Genomic DNA, 15,995 nt, shown 5'->3' on the forward strand with positions numbered 1-15,995 from the left:
AGGGAAAGATACCCTTGGAGTAACAGGCGCAGCAAAGAGCAGAAACTGGTTCATGGTTCTCCTCTAATCACACTTAAAATGTGAATCTTCTCACAAGGAAGCCATGGTTAGAAGTACCTGGGTTAAAATAAAGCTAATACATAACAAATAACATGGAGGACATAGGGAGATGGAGAGGAGAGGGGCGTTGAGGGAAATTGGAAGGGGAGATGAACCATAAGAGACTATGGACTCTGAAAAACAGCCTGAGGGTTTTGAAGGGGCCGGGGGTGGGAGGTTGGGGGAACCAGGTGGTGGGTATTAGGGAGGGCACGTATTGCATGGAGCACTGGGTGTGGTGCATAAACAATGAATTCTGTTACGCTAAAAAGAAATTAAAAAAAAATAAAGCTAATACAAAGCATTTCCTTTGGTGTTTGATAATAGGAAGTGTGACTTAAAAAATGTAAACTTTCTGGAATGCTACATCTTTATAGTTGTTGTTCTTCAAATATAACTCCTTGGAAAAATATGCACTTTGCTCAATAGTGCACAAAATAGTTCTATTTTAGAAATGCCTTCTGGGATATTTTATAAGGAAAAAAATCACACACACGCACGCACGCTATGTTTGTGTTGACCACAGGCCGCAAAGAATATGGTCCCATGGGCTGCTGTGGATGGATGATCGGGGACAAGGAGTGGATATGAATCATGAGGGGTCATGAAGAATATGTAACACTGATGTTAGAAAATTATCTCAAGAAAAAGAATAAAAGAGATACTACTCAAAGAATCCAATTCTCTTCCGAAAACTCCCCATTTGTTCTATTCCAGCACTTGAGGAGAATTAGATTCATGCCTTCCTTGTCAGACACAATATCGACCTGCTTCAATAAGGGCTACAAGGACATCTGCTTGGCCTCTCCTTTACTCAGCTCGTCTTAGATATATGTTTATTATGATAAAAGAGCACTCATGTCAAAATGCCTACGTATCACAGTAATAAATATATAATAAATACTTATATCTACAGTGAACCTTGACATAGAGAAGATATCATCTCATGATTTATGTGGGTTTTTAAAAAAGGTGTTGGCTGATATCCAGTCCAAGGAATGCATAAGATATTTATCACAGAGCATATTACAAAGAGAGAAAGAGAGAAAGAAACCAAAAGAGCAAGAAAGAAAGAAAGAAAGGAAAAAAAGAAAGAGAGAAGGAGGAAGGGAGGGAGGAAGAAAGGAGGATATAAAAAGGACAAGATAAGGGCGCCTGGGTGACTCAGTGGGTTAAGCCGCTGCCTCCTGCTCAGGTCATGATCTCAGGGTCCTGGGATCGAGCCCCGCATCGGGCTCTCTGCTCCGTGGAGAGCCTGTTTCCTCCTCTCTCTCTGCCTACTTGTGATTTCTGTCTGTCAAATAAATAAATAAAATCTTTAAAAAAAAAAAAAAAAAAAGGACAAGAGAACTCAGAGAGGTAACTAAGTAAGTCTTGTCTTACTTCCTCAAAGAAACAATTTTCTTCCGCATGTCCCCTATCCAAGTACTTATACTGTATTACTGTTTACTCTGTTTACTGAATATTCATTCCTCTGCTCCCCACACTGTAAGCTCCAGGAGGACAATGAATGTTATTATTCTCTTGGTGCCTAAAGTTGCATCTGGCACAAAGCAAGAATTCAATGAGTTGCTAAATGGATAAAGTATAATAAATCAGTATTTCCTTCAAATAAGTACTGAATGAAGAAGTTTCTTGAAATTTCTGCTCATGTGGGTTTGACAGAATGAGTACCAAAAATATGGGTACTAGAAAAATTCTAGTTAAAGTAGAAATTTAGTGTGCATCAATGCTATTCTATTAATACTATAACAGAAATGATTTAAAGAATGTTTTCATTGGGTAGGGGGCAGAAATCTATGCCAAATTATCTCATAACAAAAATGAATGAAGACACTGAAGAAAATTTCTGTATATCATTCCAGTAGTAATACAGCTAGAGATTTGCCCTTCTATTAATTAGGTAGTGCTTGGAATACTTCAAAAATCATAAAAACGGTCAAGTAACTTCAGAGTGTTTTGCTTTCATTAATCACAGTCTTATTTTACCAGAAATTCTGTTGCAATATTTAAACTTAGAATGAGCCCAGAAGAAAATTACCAATACCCTCTTACTTTTTTGTTTGCCATTTTGTATCTATGGGAAAGATTCGTCTTTAGAAAGCTTTTTAAGCTTCCAATAAAAAAATGAAAGATAACTGGGAAAAACAACAGTCTTCTTTTGATGCTAGTATAAAGAAACTCTTGGTTTTTTTAAAAAACTCACAAGTCATCATTATAAGAATATACCATATGATAGTAACAGAAATTGTTAAATGCATTTCTCATTTTAAATATCTCAAAAACAAAAACAAAAACAAAAAACAAAGAAACATGCAAACCATGACTTTCTTATGGCTAAACTTCTCAAAATACTTTCCTTGAAAACTGAGTATTCAAACTGAGGGACCAGAGAGACAAATCATTCTGATGGGTTTTCCACTCACCTTTCTAGCTTGTATAACAATGCAAATACTATGTAAATCCATTCCAGTCATATTTCTAAATATCATTTTGGCACTAAGCTATTAAATACTAAACTATTAAATACTTACATCCTAACTGCATGAGACAGATAACTATATTATGACACACAAATTTCTGCTGTAAATGTCATTAAAGTAATAAGCAAGGGGTAGGTAAGTTATTTAGTATGATTAATAATATTTATGTTGTAGAGTTACAACAGGCAGGAACGACTGCTTTCATAAATGCACTCAAACAATAGCAAGATATTAGAAAGTTTTCAAAATTTAGTAAGTCAATTACTGTATATACTCTGCTCTGAAAAGTACAGCTTTGCTTTTAATTCTTCTAAGGATTATTAGCAATTCCATTATGTCATTAAAAATTTCATAGCAGGAAGGACAATCATATTTCATAGGATACAGGTTTAGAGATAAATCTACTTAGTTTTTTCTTCATTGTCATTGCATTTTTTGCTTCTCCAAATCTTAAAAAAAAAGAACCATAAAAAAAGTTGAGGGAGCAAACGGAAAGGACATTTTCAAATACGTTATTTGCACACCTACGTCTTTATGTGAGCATGTATTTCCTGCTATAGTAAGTTGCTCAAGAGCAGGACCATGTTTTTATGATGCCAACTATTTGGCTCTAATTTGACGTGACTCAATACAGATTCATGTGTTATACCAGGAAAAAAATGATATAAATTAAAGTTTCTGTGGTTATTTCTCATCAATGGTCACTCAAAATGGTTAGAGTGTACATAAATATATGATCATACAGAAACTCTTTGGTTTTGGCATCTAAGTTATGGCCCTCACATAATGTGAAATAAATGTTTTCATCACCTCATAGGGAAGGGAGAGCAGTAACAATTCATTTCTTGATAATTCTATTGTGAATACTTCAGAATAGGGACAGAAATTCAATATTTTCTTTAATAAGATTCTTCTCTGTTCCCTTAGACAATTGAGGGCAGGTGAAATATTTTCAAAATCTGGAGAATACCCAATGTGCATATGCCATTGGACCAAACATATGGAATACATACTTGGAGAACAGCCAACAAGAGACCTGCTTGAGTAATCTAAACACCCAAGCTGAGAGGGGTTAATATATAAAGATCAGCTTTGTACTTTGAAGTTTTCTGGACTTCATTTTGCCTAATTAAGACAAGATTTAATAATCAAACCACTGTACAAACATGTACCTGAAAGTATAGGTTTGTTTCTAATTTTGGGAAGAATTCTTAACAGATTCCAAGGAATCAGCTCCACATGGGAGAAGGTCTCTGATAAGATTTGCTTTTCTCATTGCTCAATGCAAATGCCTGCTTTTCATCTTGGTTTCTTCCATGTGACTGAGGTTAGCATCCGCCTGTCAAAATCTCAAGTGTGATACTAAAATATAAAGATTCTGTTATCAGCATACCACAGAGTCTGAAATAATGTATTCCAAAATATTCTCTAAAGTATTCCTAGGAATCTAATGAACTTAATTCCAGATCAAAATATTATGAGGCAATGGGGTGGGTGGGTGGCTCATTCAGTTCAGCATCAGACTCTCGCTCTCAGCCCAGGTCATGATCTCAGGATTATGAGACTGAGTCCCGCACTGGGGTCTGCACTGGGCATGGAGCCTGCTTAATATTCTCTCTTTCTCCCTCTTCCTCTGCCCTTCCCCTGCTCATGCTCCCTTGCTCGCTTGCTCTCTCTCTCTTTAAAACAAAACAAACAAGAAACAAAAACAAAACAAAATATTATGAGGCAAAAGGTAGGATTCCTAATTTTTCTTCCTTCATAAATTTTTCGCATCAGTCACCGGACAATTTACGCAGTAAATACGTCGTAGTTTTAAGTAGTGCTGAGAGACCACAAAACAAACAAGCCAAACTCTTCCACAATACAGCAAACATAAACAGAGTCACATTCAAGTCAATGAGTACCAGGCCACTCTTACAAGAAGGAAGTTGGTCTCCTCCAGGGAGACTGCCTTGGTACAAAATAATTTTATAAACTTAGAGAAATGTTGTAGCAATAACAGCATCAACCTGATGATATATAAAGAGCATGTGGTATCGTGGACTGCCATGTGCAGTGTAGTAAGAGACAGCATTAAAGACAGTGGCCATGGCCATCCATCGCCAGCGCCCATCTCCCTCCCCCGCAACCCCACGCCATCTTTGAAGGCAGCAAAGGGCTGGGCTGTTCAGTTGTATGGTCTTCAGCCCGAGCTCCCTTCCTGGCTCTGCCTGTGAGAACAGAAAACCTCTTGCCCTGCCTGCAGTAAAGTGAGCGCCTGATGAAGAACCCCTTTCTCCTACTGCTATTAGAAGGGTGATTAGACCTTTACCCATGAGGCACTGCTTTGTTTCTGTCACGATGCAATAAAGCTCTTCAACAGTAAGCCAATTTTTAGCTACCTTTAGTAAACAGAATGGCGTTTCTTAATAATCATACCTCTACAGATACTTGTAGATGATACAGTAACAAAGGATAGGATATGAACCATGCTGTTCATAGAATCATGCTATCTGGGACGATGATAATGACAATAACATGCCCAGGAATGAGAAGACTCGGCTTTGTAAACCTGTCATAGAGGAGGGTAGTGTCAAAACTGAGTAGACGAGTTTGCTTATGAATTCACAGAAGATGTTTTACGGGCCTGGCCTGCCAGACGTTGTTATATTGTAATCACTGTTTCTTTGTGGTTGCCTCAACAGGAGAGCGCCTAAGGATGTGGTGAGATACGGACATCAGCTTCCCACTTGGCCACAATAAGGCTGCCAGAAAATTACCACACATTTCTGAGAAGTTGCTTCAAATGCAGTTTGGAATAAAATGGGGCATGCTAAAAAATAGATAGAACATGGATACATACAAGTTGCTGAGAAATAGTTTGTGCGCTCACCTTGTATCTGCCTGCACCTGTGGGAACTTTTTAAGTTGTCAATCCACCACCTTCAACTCTGCCCCAAGCCTATTCTATGAAACCAAAAAAATGGGGCTCTGCACTCATGTGCCTGTATGTGCTTCTGAATTCAAACAGGTCCTCAATCATAGAAGCCCTCACCAATCAGTTATCTCAGTGTTGCTACAAACATGCTGTGAATGTAATGAGGGTAAAAATACTGATATTGTGATGCTGTCCCCAGGGCTAGGATGGCAATCTCCTGTCAACGATGATGCAGAGATACCCACATTTTCCTTTTGTGTGCCTGGACCAGAGAAGGGAACCCCACTTTCCCCACTGGTGGTTGTGACCTCCTGACTTTGACTTGGGGGCTTACTTTGTTCATGTGGATCTGCTGCTGGTATTGCTTCTGCTTCTCCAAGAACTGCTGGTGTTGCTGCTGAATGACCAGCTGAGCCAACGTGCTCTGAGGCAGAGGTGCAGACTGGGTTCGATTCAGGGGCCTGTGACGGGGTAATTTGTGGGTACCTCTAATGCCAGGGGAAATTCTCTCCTTTGCTGCCAACGGAGACTGAGGATGTAAGGGAACTCCACCTGAAAAAATATATATATGTACATGTACACATATGCACAATTTTGCTTAGGAATAGACAAACACACACACACACACACACACACACACACACACACACACACCCCACAGAAAATAGATATAGGAGATAAATGTGATGAACACTAGTGATTCTACCAGGCACACATCAGAAGAAAGCTAGGCTGTAGGGGATGGAGGGCGAAGTACCAGAACATGAGACAGGTAAGCACCTGGCTGGTGACTCACCAGTCATTGGCCTCAGTATGTATGAAGGTTAAATAAGGTGCGGTGTTTCCCCCCACCACATGTCTAGAGGAATAAACAGGAAAAGTAGCCTTTCCCACAAGACCAAGTCTCAGGGACATCCTTGTGTGACGCTTTCAATCTTTAGGAGGGTCTTGAGCTAAAAAAAGACCTTACACCAGATCACGGATAAATCAAGCCCTAAAATGATCCGCGAATGGTGTCATGATTATTTACCAGCCACGAGAAGCTTCTGCTGTCGCATTTGTTCTTTCAATAAGAGATGCTGCAGGAGTGCTTGGTGGCTGCTATTGGGCTTTCCCTCTAAAGCAACGTGGGGATGGCTTGAAGTCGCTGGGATGCTGCCAGCGTACTGCCCAGGCAGAGGGACGCCTTGTCGGAGCGTCTGGGTCTCACACTTCTGTTTTTCTTTGAGTGAATTCGAAGCCTGTGTCAAGAAGTAACAGAGATGGTAATCCTCTTTCACCCACTAGGTCTGTACAGCATTAGCGTAGTTTCTTATTCTGAAATTCTCCCTCCCTCCACCCAAAAGAAAACCCCATCTGACTGATCGCTAAGTAAGGAAAATGTATGACGGCATGTCTTCTTTTTCTTCTTCTGATTTTTTTATTTTTAATTGAAGTGTAGTTGACATACAATATTACCCACGTTTCAGGTGTACAACATAGTGATTCAACATCTGTATATACCAGATGTGCTCACCCTGATGAGGGCTGTCACCATCTGTCGCCAGACGAACTGATTACAATCTCACTGACTATATTCCCCTATGCTGTATTTTTCATCCCTGTGACTTACTTATTTTACAGCTGGAAGTTTGTACCTCTTAATCGCCTCCACCTCTTTTGTCCAACAGTGTGTCTTTTCAAACCAACCAAATTATTGGGTGAGAAATAAAAACAGAGTTGAACTATTGGAAATAAGTTAGTATTGAGTGCCGTTGTACTGAACATAAAGATTTCTTTTCCACATTGAAAATGATGCTAATTTTAGGCTTAATAACTGGGAAGTTTATTTAAAAAATGCCTTAGCATACTGTTGAAGTAAAAAGGTATACTGGCAATGTAAAATGGATTCAAGTTGCTAAACTAATGACTCTATCATAGCAGTGAAGAAGCTGGAGATAAAACTGTAGCTCTGGAGTTTCAAGCAAAAGGAGCAATTCCTCTAATAAGCTCACAGAGCTATAGGGTTTCAATATTTAATTTTTAAAATAAAATTCTTCAGCCAACCCAATGAAAGGTTATATAAAATATGCCGGACTTTGACTTAAACATGTATTTTGTATTAATTCACAACAGATCCCCAAATCTCTAAATATTGAAAATGACACTTCAGATACTTTTGTTTAATAATATAAACTACAACTGAAATTAGATCAAATAAAAATGCTATTAAGAACTTGAAATGTATGATAACACAGTAATAAGGTAATAATAATTATATCATCAATAGTAATAATGAATTATCCTATTCAAAGAATTTAATGAATGGAGGTAATTTTGGTATCACAAAAGCAGAAGTCTAATACCTCAAAATTATGTGGCGTGTTTCTTTTCAAAACTCATGTTTCATCTTTCAAAATTACTGTGCACCAGGGAAGCAAAGCAATTTTCAGTGATGGAGAAATTGAAGGACAAAGAGGTAAATGGTTTGTCTTAGTCACATGGCAAGTCAATGCAATGTTTAATCTAGAAGTGATTCCTTCTCCTGGCTTCTTTTCCTAAAAAATTTCCCACTATTCAGTGGGGAAATGGAATATTAGAGATCCCTTTGCCAAAGCAATGCTAAGCTTGAAAAATTAATTGTGATGGCCTCATCCACACCAAAATGGAAGCAAAGAAAAATGAAACTTCAGTCCAAACCACATTGGTTTATTCATCCAATGGTACCAAATTGTATTACCATTGAAACATTAAATGGTCTGGCATTAGTACTTGGTCCTTTGGGAAAAAATTCTCTCCGACCACATTAAAAGTGTTGTATGTTTGTGTTAGCTGGTAGGAATGACTTAGAACATGCAAAAAAGGGTGGACATAAAATGTTTATTCATGTATCATAAGAAGCTTTTGTGTCACTATTTGCTTATCATCAGAAGAAGAGGAAATAGAAGAATAGAAGAAAAACTAATTTTTAGTAAGTGGAAATGTGAAAACATCATCCATGAATATTTATGTTCAGCTTCATCCCTAATTCCTTTTTTAATTTTCATGAGAACCAACCGTTTACAAATGCTTCATGTGAAATTTCAAGGGGGTAACTGAAATCAGTTTATTTAAGCCTTTCGTCTTCAATTCTGGATATAAAACAACATCCAAATCCTGCTTTTTCCTCACTGGTGTAAGATTACTATATCATGTAAGATAACATTCCACTCTATAAAAAATACCAAATATAACCAGATATCTTTTAGACTGATTACATAATATAGAATGAACTCAATTACAAAATTTATAATTTTAAAATGTCAGTACAGGTGTGCTTGTGCATAAATTAGCCCACCATATAGAGGGCTTAAATTCTGAAAACAAATGAGGCACAAAATGGTCAACTTTTAAAAAATTTCCTGGTGTGGGCATATTGTAAAAGACGTGAATTTGACTGCTAAAGTCTGACAAAATTGATGCCAAGGGTTGAAATAAATTTCTCTTTAAACCCAATGTATCACATGACTTCCGTATAAGTACAAGTTAATTTACTCACAGTTCACAGATGAATTTTTCCAGGGAAAGAGTACAAATCTTTTACAATGGCTAAAATTTATATTATTTAGGGGAATATGTGTAAAATAACTATTGCTATCTTCTGCTAGTAGGACAATTACCTCCCAGAGATCCTATTTCAGATGTCAAGACTTTTAAAGTAATTGATTCACTCTGAATCTCCTGGGAAGAATTTAATGTTGCTCTTAGAGAGGTTTTCCAGATATGTATTCCTGAGTACCGCAGAGTCCATAACTTAAATTCCGAAAATAAAGTCATTCACAAAATAAATTCTATAAACATATGCTGCTTTGCTTTGGAAGCTATGACTCTTAATACTGGCCTGGGTTGAGTCTTAGGACTGCTACTCAATGGCTCTGTGACCTTGGGCTTTTAAGTATTCGAAGTCTCAGCTACTTCTTCAGTAAAAATGTGGCCTGTAATCTCTGTTTCATGGGACAGCTGTGCGGAGGTACTAAGGTAATAGATTTGGAGGTGCTTTCTTTTCTAAAACCTATAAAACATTATATAAGTGTTAGTTATTATTTTTATATAGTAGATACTGTGGAACCAGTGTAATTCTTTAATTTGAAATCAAACTGAACGTCTCTGCACAACTCAGAGTGAAGTGTGTGAATTCTAGGAGAAGCAAACTCTACCAAGTTTCCCTGAAGTCTGAATATATGAGAAATGCAAGAAGAGTTTCCCTCCAACCGTATCCCTCAGGTCACTGTGTAATGACTCACGTTGAGCTGTGTTGGCACTGCCGGAAGTCCCAAGGTAATGTTGGGCAAAGAGGGAGAGGTATAAAGACTTAGCAGGTTCATGGAATCTTCATGAATTAGAATGCGTTGCTGGGACACCATTTGCTGTTGGAAAAAAATGAAAAGACAGTTTCAAAACATTATTATATCATAAAAGTTACTGTAAAATGTTCACATTTCAGAAAACAGATTTTATATTATCATAATTTGTCAAAATAATGAAGTATTTTAATTGTTTATTTTATGATTTCTGTATCTGAAAGTTACATGTAAAATTACAATAAAATTGTGCTCGTTAGACACAATCACAGAATCTGAAAGAAAGGGCTTCAATGTTTGGTGTGCAAAATTCTTTTTAAAATTCTACCTTTATCAACCATAGTCCATGTATCTACCATCAGCTGGTAAAGTACAACAATTAAAGTGACTAATTCCTACAGGTGTATTTTTGTATTACTGAGTGATGAGTATGTATCTAATACTGCTAGAATCATTATCTTTATATAGATTAAACTATGTATCTAATACTGCTAGAATCATTATCTTTATATAGATTAAACATCACTTTACTGATGGGAACACTCACACAAGAAAATCTTAGATTAGATATCACCATATAGGACTTCTATAATTAATAGCATGGTTTTTTAAATATAAAATCTATGAATAGACAACTCCGTGTGTGCATGTTTAGATCATTCATATTCAGAAGCTAAGCTAAATGCTAAAATGTTACGAGTTCCCTGTGCCACAACAGGCTTCATTTACCCTGAAAATACCTTGAATGTTTTGGCATCACAGTCCTTTTTACAACAAATACCTTTTCTTAATCCAATACTAAGAGTCATGTTTTCCCACATGTGGCCTAATATGGTTGCTTGAATTACATTTTCTGTTTAACTCTTGCTTCCCTCCCAGAACTCTTATACAATAAGAGGTACAAAGGTCTTATTAGACTAAGGAACTCTGGCCCGATATGGTCCCCAAGGGAACAACATCCCTGAAAAAGAATACTCCATGTAACAGTATGACACAGTGACTGCTTTCTTCCCAAACAAAAAGCATATGGGACTCCAATAATAGACCACCTCCAAGAGGGATATTGCACACACGGGCTTTGACTAAAGTAAATATAATAACTTGTCAAGCATGTTTGGGGGAGCTGTAGATTTTCCCCTGGACAAACCTGGGATATCAATTAACTGGGGAAAGTATCATGTGCTAATACAATGCAACCTCAGAATGTCACTGAAGAATGATGCACCACCAAAACACAGGATGTTATTCCAAAACATCACCTCAATCATACGTTTGTTTGGAGATGAGTCGTAGCCTTAACATAATAAGAGCAGAAGGTTAAAGGAGATTTTTTTCCTCATTGCAACTTGGAATTCCAAGCTAACTCAGATTTTGTTTTTTCTCAAAAGAAAGTCAGATATTTGTGTATGAACACCCAGAGGCATAATGAAACCTTTAACATTACACTGACTTTAGATGCAACCCTTTACAAAATTAAGGTTGTCTAAAACGCCACTGAATGACGATTGCTGGAGACGATCTTTCATCATTCCAGTGAGATTGCATGACTTTAGGAGCTCTGAGTAGCAATTGCCTATTTGCTCTAATTAAAAAGGCAAGCTTTTATTTTGCTTACACTCATATGCTTTTAACATTAATTTCTGGTTTGGAATATACGCTTGAACAAAAAGAATGTTTGAGGAAGTAAAAAATATTTTAACTAGCTTATTAGCAGCAAATAGTAATTTACAATAAAATGGTACTTCATTCACTTATCTGTTTTCAGAGAAGGGAAATACATGTGGAAAAACAAGCACTTCAAGTCATGTATAATATTCATTCCAGGTTGTATCTGCTTATCACAGCACTGAGACTGGACATGTACTGTGGGAAGGGCACCAAAGCCACACCACGAGCCTCACGAAAGAGGCCCTCCTCGTTTCCCAGAATGAACTTCTGCAGTATCTTCCCACTGCATCCCAGGAAGCAAACCTACACTAAAGTAAGAAAAATATTTCTTCTTGGATGTAATGACGGCAGCAGCAGACTAGCTACTCACGTGGGCTTTGACCAAAGTGAAGACATTTGGGAATATTCTTACTATAGGATTGAACTGCTAAAGTTTCATATTGCAGTAGAGTGGCTCCACTCCTTCTAACAGTGTACTGATTTTCAGCCCCTACTGTGTGCCAAGCCCTCTGCCAGGGACTTTTTGGACATTAACCCATTCTTCATAGGCATTCTGTGGCTCTCATTATGCTTCAGTTATGAAGGAACTGAGTGATTTCCTTAATTCCAGTTCCCATTGGGATCCGCAATACAACTTTTAAACTGACCAAGATTTGTTGTCAGGTACTGGTGTAGAAGCTACACAGCCCTCTCTGCCACCATTACCGAAGGATACGGGAACCATAAAAAAAAGTATGGGTGCGGGGGAAGCTTTAGGGGAGGAGAGGAAGCAAAATCATATCCTGAGGCTAATGGAAAAGAATAAATGTGTGCAACTGGGAACCAGCTGACCTGGGCATGAGAAGGAAGCGAAAGCCCTAGTTACTTTATAGACATGAGAGTCTTCAAGTCATGGAGACAATTCCTGAGGAAACAAGGGAAGTCTTGGGTCCCCCAGGTTCACTTGGTACATAGCTGGTTCTTCCCACAGAGACTGACTGGTATAGTATTGTTCCCACAGAACTTCAGGGACTTGGACATTATTTAGTTTACTTCCTTCAATTACAGACAAGGTAACAGGCACAGCTTTTTCATAGGACGACTAGAATTCCAAATGACTTCACAGACCTGAAAAAATGTTTTCCTCAAATTATCTTCTTTACATACAACTTTCCTCAATACAGCTTTTCGATCAGCATAGTCTATCTGTTCCAGGTTAGTGTTTTCCTAGAGCCAGAAGCTGGAGTTGTATTTTATCTACACTGCTAAAAGAGTGTGGACACACTTGAAAGCTAGCCGAACAGGTGGTGAGAGATACCAATTCACTGAGAAAATGAAGGATCCTGACCAGTATTCTTACAAGACTGGAAGGTTACCCCACCTTAGTATTGTGGTGAGATCACAAGCATTTTCAGGCAAAGCCAGGATTTTTTTCAAGAAGCAGTTTTGAAACGGATCCAGCCCTTAAATCAAAGCTGTGCTAAAATGCCAACGTTTTACATCTTAGAACATGGGGAGGATGGTTTTAATCTAAAAATTTTTCAGAATCAGAAGCTATTGCTGTAGTGAGAAAAAATGGAAATATTAAAGATATAAATGACTATCTTTTAACATTCATGAAACAATTAACCAATAACAATTCAGCTGGATTAGCAGTGTGGCATTGGATGGTAGACGTACAAAGATGTCCTACATGACAAAGTTCATGTGCTAGTTAGGTGCACAGAAGAGTAGAAAACAAATTCCTATGACCTGTGAGAATTACTGTAATTAGAATAGAGTTCAATAACTTCAATGGCACCGAGCAGGGTGTCAGTTTTGTATCAGGCTTTGATACACCAGAAGGAGCACAATGTGGAAAACAGGGATAGGACGGAGTGAGGTGTTGGGTCAGGGGAGACCTACTCACATCTCATTAATGACCTTCAAACTGTTTTCTCACCATCAGAGCAACTGGAAGCCCATCTTATGGATAATATTTACAATTCAGATAAATAAAATATACTGAACAATTATATGTCTCTCAATAGAGCTATTCATTTTGCCATTGAAATCAGGAAGCTATTCATTTCAATGAAAAGACTCAATCTCTTACAAAAAGAATACTGGAAAAAATTAGAAAAACACAAAATCTCAATGTCACTGGGATTTAGAGAGGTAAAAACCTCTCATATCACTGGTGGGACTGCAGACTGGTACAGCAATTCTGGCAAATAATTCAGGACAATAAAATAGTTATGCTATATACCGTGACCCCAGAATTCTTCTGCAGGGAATTATATCCTCCAGAAATTCTCTCCTTAAGCTCTCATTCATCATCATTTAGGGTGATGTTCCTGAGTATGTACTGAAGCAGTTTTTCGTGATGGTGAGAGCTGGAGGCCACTGGGGCATCCAACCAGAGAATGGATAGGTACAGTGGAGCACTGGCCACCATGGATGGTTACCATGATTAAAATCAAACTATTAGGTATGTACATCCAAAATGACATGACTAGGTCCAAAAACATATGCTTAGTGATAAAAATAAGAAACGGAATAAGACTGGTAACACTGTGCCATTTATACTCACTAAAATTCTTGGATACAAAGCAGAAAATGCCTACGATGTAGAGAGCATACAAACAAAAATACTGAAGAGAATGACTGCCTATGCGGACAAGGAGAACGGAAGTGGGGACAGGAGGTACAGAGGAAGGAAGGGAGGGAGGGAGGGGAAAAGAATACTCTTCTCACTCTGAAGACAAGTCAACAGATGCCTTCGGTAGAACACTAGTTATGTAAATAATCACCTACTTTTTAAGAAGCTCATATAAAAAGTGGATATAGAATTTTAAATTGACTACATGTTCAAAATTAACCTACAATATGCACAACCATCAGAAAAAGAGTGTCAGTTACCTACAGAGTTCTGGTGAGGGGCAGTCGGGACTGGTGAAAGGAAGTGTGGTCTCAGTGCCCTGCACCCCGCTCTACCGCTCACTGGCTTGTGACTGGCCAGCTGCCCACCTTCCCTGGACGTCAGCTCCTTGGGCCTGAGACAGAAGCACGTCTGACTTGCATGATCAGGCAACACCTGTGTGTATTAGGCTGGTATTCAGGAGGACAGGCTTGTAAACCCCAATGTGCTGCAGGTTTAAAAGGCCCCAGACCCCCAAATTAGACTTAAAAGAGAGAGAGCCACATTAAAAATTAAAAACAACAACAACAAAACTAAGAAAGAATTCCAAGCCAAAAAAAAAAAAAAGAAAAGAAATCTTAATCATTTAATACTTCTTACAGTTTTCACTCTAATTTTTTTAAGTAGTATTCATTTTCTCTTATCCTTTCAGACAGCCGATAGAAAATGAACAGCTCCACATGATGCAGAATTTTTTTAGAAACTTAAATCTCTAAGTTTTTATTTTTGCTGAACATCCAAGGATGTACTACTATGAAATGATCTGGTGACAAGAAATTATCCTCTGACAGGGCTCCCTCTCCATTTAAAAGGCACTGCTGAAGGTCTCATTAAAGGTCTTGCTTTACAATATTGACTCATGTTATTCCTCCTAAATGATTCTTCTGTCATAGCAACCTCTTCTCCCCAAGGATGGGGGGAAAGCATTTTATTTTCTGCCATCTAAAACCCTAGCTCCACACCCACGCAGAATGGAGCATAACATTTACAGCAAATGTCACAACAGCCATTATGAAACAATAGGCAGATGAGTCATGTGAGCTGGGGGCAAAACAAGTGACATTTCAGATGATTTCAGAGTACTTAACCTTATTATTAGAATCCTTTAAAAAAAAATCATTTGTATCTGCTGGGGGAAAAAAAAATATGATTTAAAAAAATAGCATAGCAGAGCCAGCCACTAATGTTCAAATAGAAATAAACCAGCTGCTTGGCTACTGTTAACGTAGCTATCAAATAAATCTACAGAATCTAAAATAATGGTGTTGATATTTGTGGAAACATCTGAAGCCACAGGCCCGCAGTATTAACAATAAAGTAACTAGATAGGTAAAGACGTTTCTGACTGGAGCTGGAAATAGAAACTCCTGAGGTTTCAGCTCCCCAACCAAGTTTACAAATGAGTAAAACAAGAAGCTCCAACAATCCGAGTTCAGGACTGAGCATATGCAAGAAATAGAAGAGATGGAACAGAAGTGGTCGGAGCAGATGGAGACTCGCTCTCACATGTGATTCGCTGGCTTGGAGACAAACATGCTAATGAGTTTTCCCTCCTAAGAGTCAGTATTGATAACAACAACAGAAAATGAACTCCTTTCACACTTCACAATTCACCATCCGCCTTCCCAACACTGATTCCTTACAACAACGCTGTTGGAGGCGGCATGGCTGCCGTTCACTAGATAAGGAATCTAAGGTCAGGGGCAAGTTTAGCGACTTAACTGATGATGACAAAGTAGCTGGTTTCAGAGCCAGGTTCCTGGGGAGCCTTCTGAATGGAAGACCCATACGTTTGAATTCACTGTGCCATTTCCTCAGCGGGGACTTAGGAGTAAATTCGCCTCCTA

The 15,995-nt window shown here is 38.2% G+C and overlaps 1 protein-coding gene across 14 annotated transcripts in view; it reads right to left on the minus strand.

Moving 5' to 3' along the window:
* The window catches only part of HDAC9 (histone deacetylase 9), a 923,925-nt gene that overhangs the window by 374,287 nt on the left and 533,643 nt on the right, over positions 1-15,995 (minus strand). For all 14 annotated transcript variants that reach the window (XM_032304495.1, XM_032304501.1, XM_032304493.1 and 11 more), the window contains 3 exons: positions 9,765-9,887; positions 6,533-6,743; positions 5,837-6,054 (listed from right to left, as the gene is read on the minus strand). In XM_032304495.1, the coding sequence (XP_032160386.1) occupies positions 5,837-6,054; positions 6,533-6,743; positions 9,765-9,887 (552 nt within the window). The remainder of the gene's footprint in view (positions 1-5,836; positions 6,055-6,532; positions 6,744-9,764; positions 9,888-15,995) is intronic.

This window comes from Mustela erminea, chromosome 11, assembly GCF_009829155.1.
Source record: "Mustela erminea isolate mMusErm1 chromosome 11, mMusErm1.Pri, whole genome shotgun sequence".
Taxonomy (NCBI): Eukaryota; Metazoa; Chordata; class Mammalia; order Carnivora; family Mustelidae; genus Mustela; species Mustela erminea.